Source organism: Echinops telfairi, unplaced genomic scaffold (assembly GCF_000313985.2).
Source record: "Echinops telfairi isolate 266 unplaced genomic scaffold, ASM31398v2 ScPeMD7_7469;HRSCAF=8507_1, whole genome shotgun sequence".
Lineage (NCBI taxonomy): Eukaryota > Metazoa > Chordata > Mammalia > Afrosoricida > Tenrecidae > Echinops > Echinops telfairi.
The window spans coordinates 33,975,088-33,976,108 of NW_022111373.1; the positions used below are offsets into that span (position 1 = coordinate 33,975,088).

The 1,021-nt window shown below is 33.6% G+C and overlaps 1 protein-coding gene across 1 annotated transcript in view; it reads right to left on the reverse strand.

Annotated features, from left to right (window-relative positions):
• The window catches only part of SLC25A46 (solute carrier family 25 member 46), a 24,470-nt gene that overhangs the window by 7,431 nt on the left and 16,018 nt on the right, over positions 1-1,021 (reverse strand). The window contains exon 4 of the mRNA XM_004706638.2: positions 753-805. Within this exon, the coding sequence (XP_004706695.1) occupies positions 753-805 (53 nt within the window). The remainder of the gene's footprint in view (positions 1-752; positions 806-1,021) is intronic.

The window sequence follows — 1,021 nt, forward strand, 5'->3', positions numbered from 1 at the left end:
TCCCAGATTTCACACCCAGCAGAACGAAGCCAGTCTTCAATGTGAGTGAAGTCCCTTTTATTATTAAAAAAACAATATTGTACAGCTTTGCAAAGTTGTTTCCTAACATCAATTGTTTAAGCACAGTAATCTTGTAACTTTGCAAGTCTGCAAAATATAGTTATTTAAAATAATATCAAGGTGGGACTTACCTAACCCTTATGGGCCAGGTCCTGGCAAGTAGTGGTTTTCAAAGTGAAGAGAACATCACTAAGAAATAATGTGCTGGAATGTCCCACAGAGGGAGCCCAGCAAGATGGGGGGTTTCCAATTCACCATCTTCAAAAAAAATTAAAAAGTGAAGAGTAAAATTTCAAATCACCAAAATGGTCACTGTTGCAAAATGACTAAATGGTTTCAGGACTGTATTTTAATATCATTAAGGTTTGGGGATTGCTGATCACCATACAAATAGATGTGTACCTCTCTTTAATAATACAAAACAGATGAATTAAACGCAAGACCTTTGCTGACTTCCTAAGAACAAAAGGAACTTTTAGGTCGTGATTCTAGCCTCTCAAATGACTAAGATTTATTTTACAGATAACATAGTTACCTACACTTATTGTTACTTTGTTTTTTGACCTGCTAGTTCCACAAATATCTTATTGCTTATATTTCCTCCACTCTACTTATTTATTAAGATCTCTTTTAGTTCTAAAGCTATAAAGATTAGTAGACATTTGCAATAAAACTGTCACTTTGACACTTACGCTTTCAGAAGAAGGTGTTCTCCTATCTGTTTGGGACTCCGTTTGTGTGAAACCTCCCTAAAAAGTAAAAATAAATTTAAATTTTAAAAAAGCCCATGTTACTTTAAAACATCTTGAATCAGCCCAATTTTCAAAAACAATCAATTTCTAATTTTTTTTAACTCTGTAAGAGAAATAATATTTTCTAATGGTGCACATTTTCCTTTCTAGGAAACAGCTGTGCTGGTTTGAAGAGAAAAGCACGAAGTAATGTGTTTTAATGTGTTGGA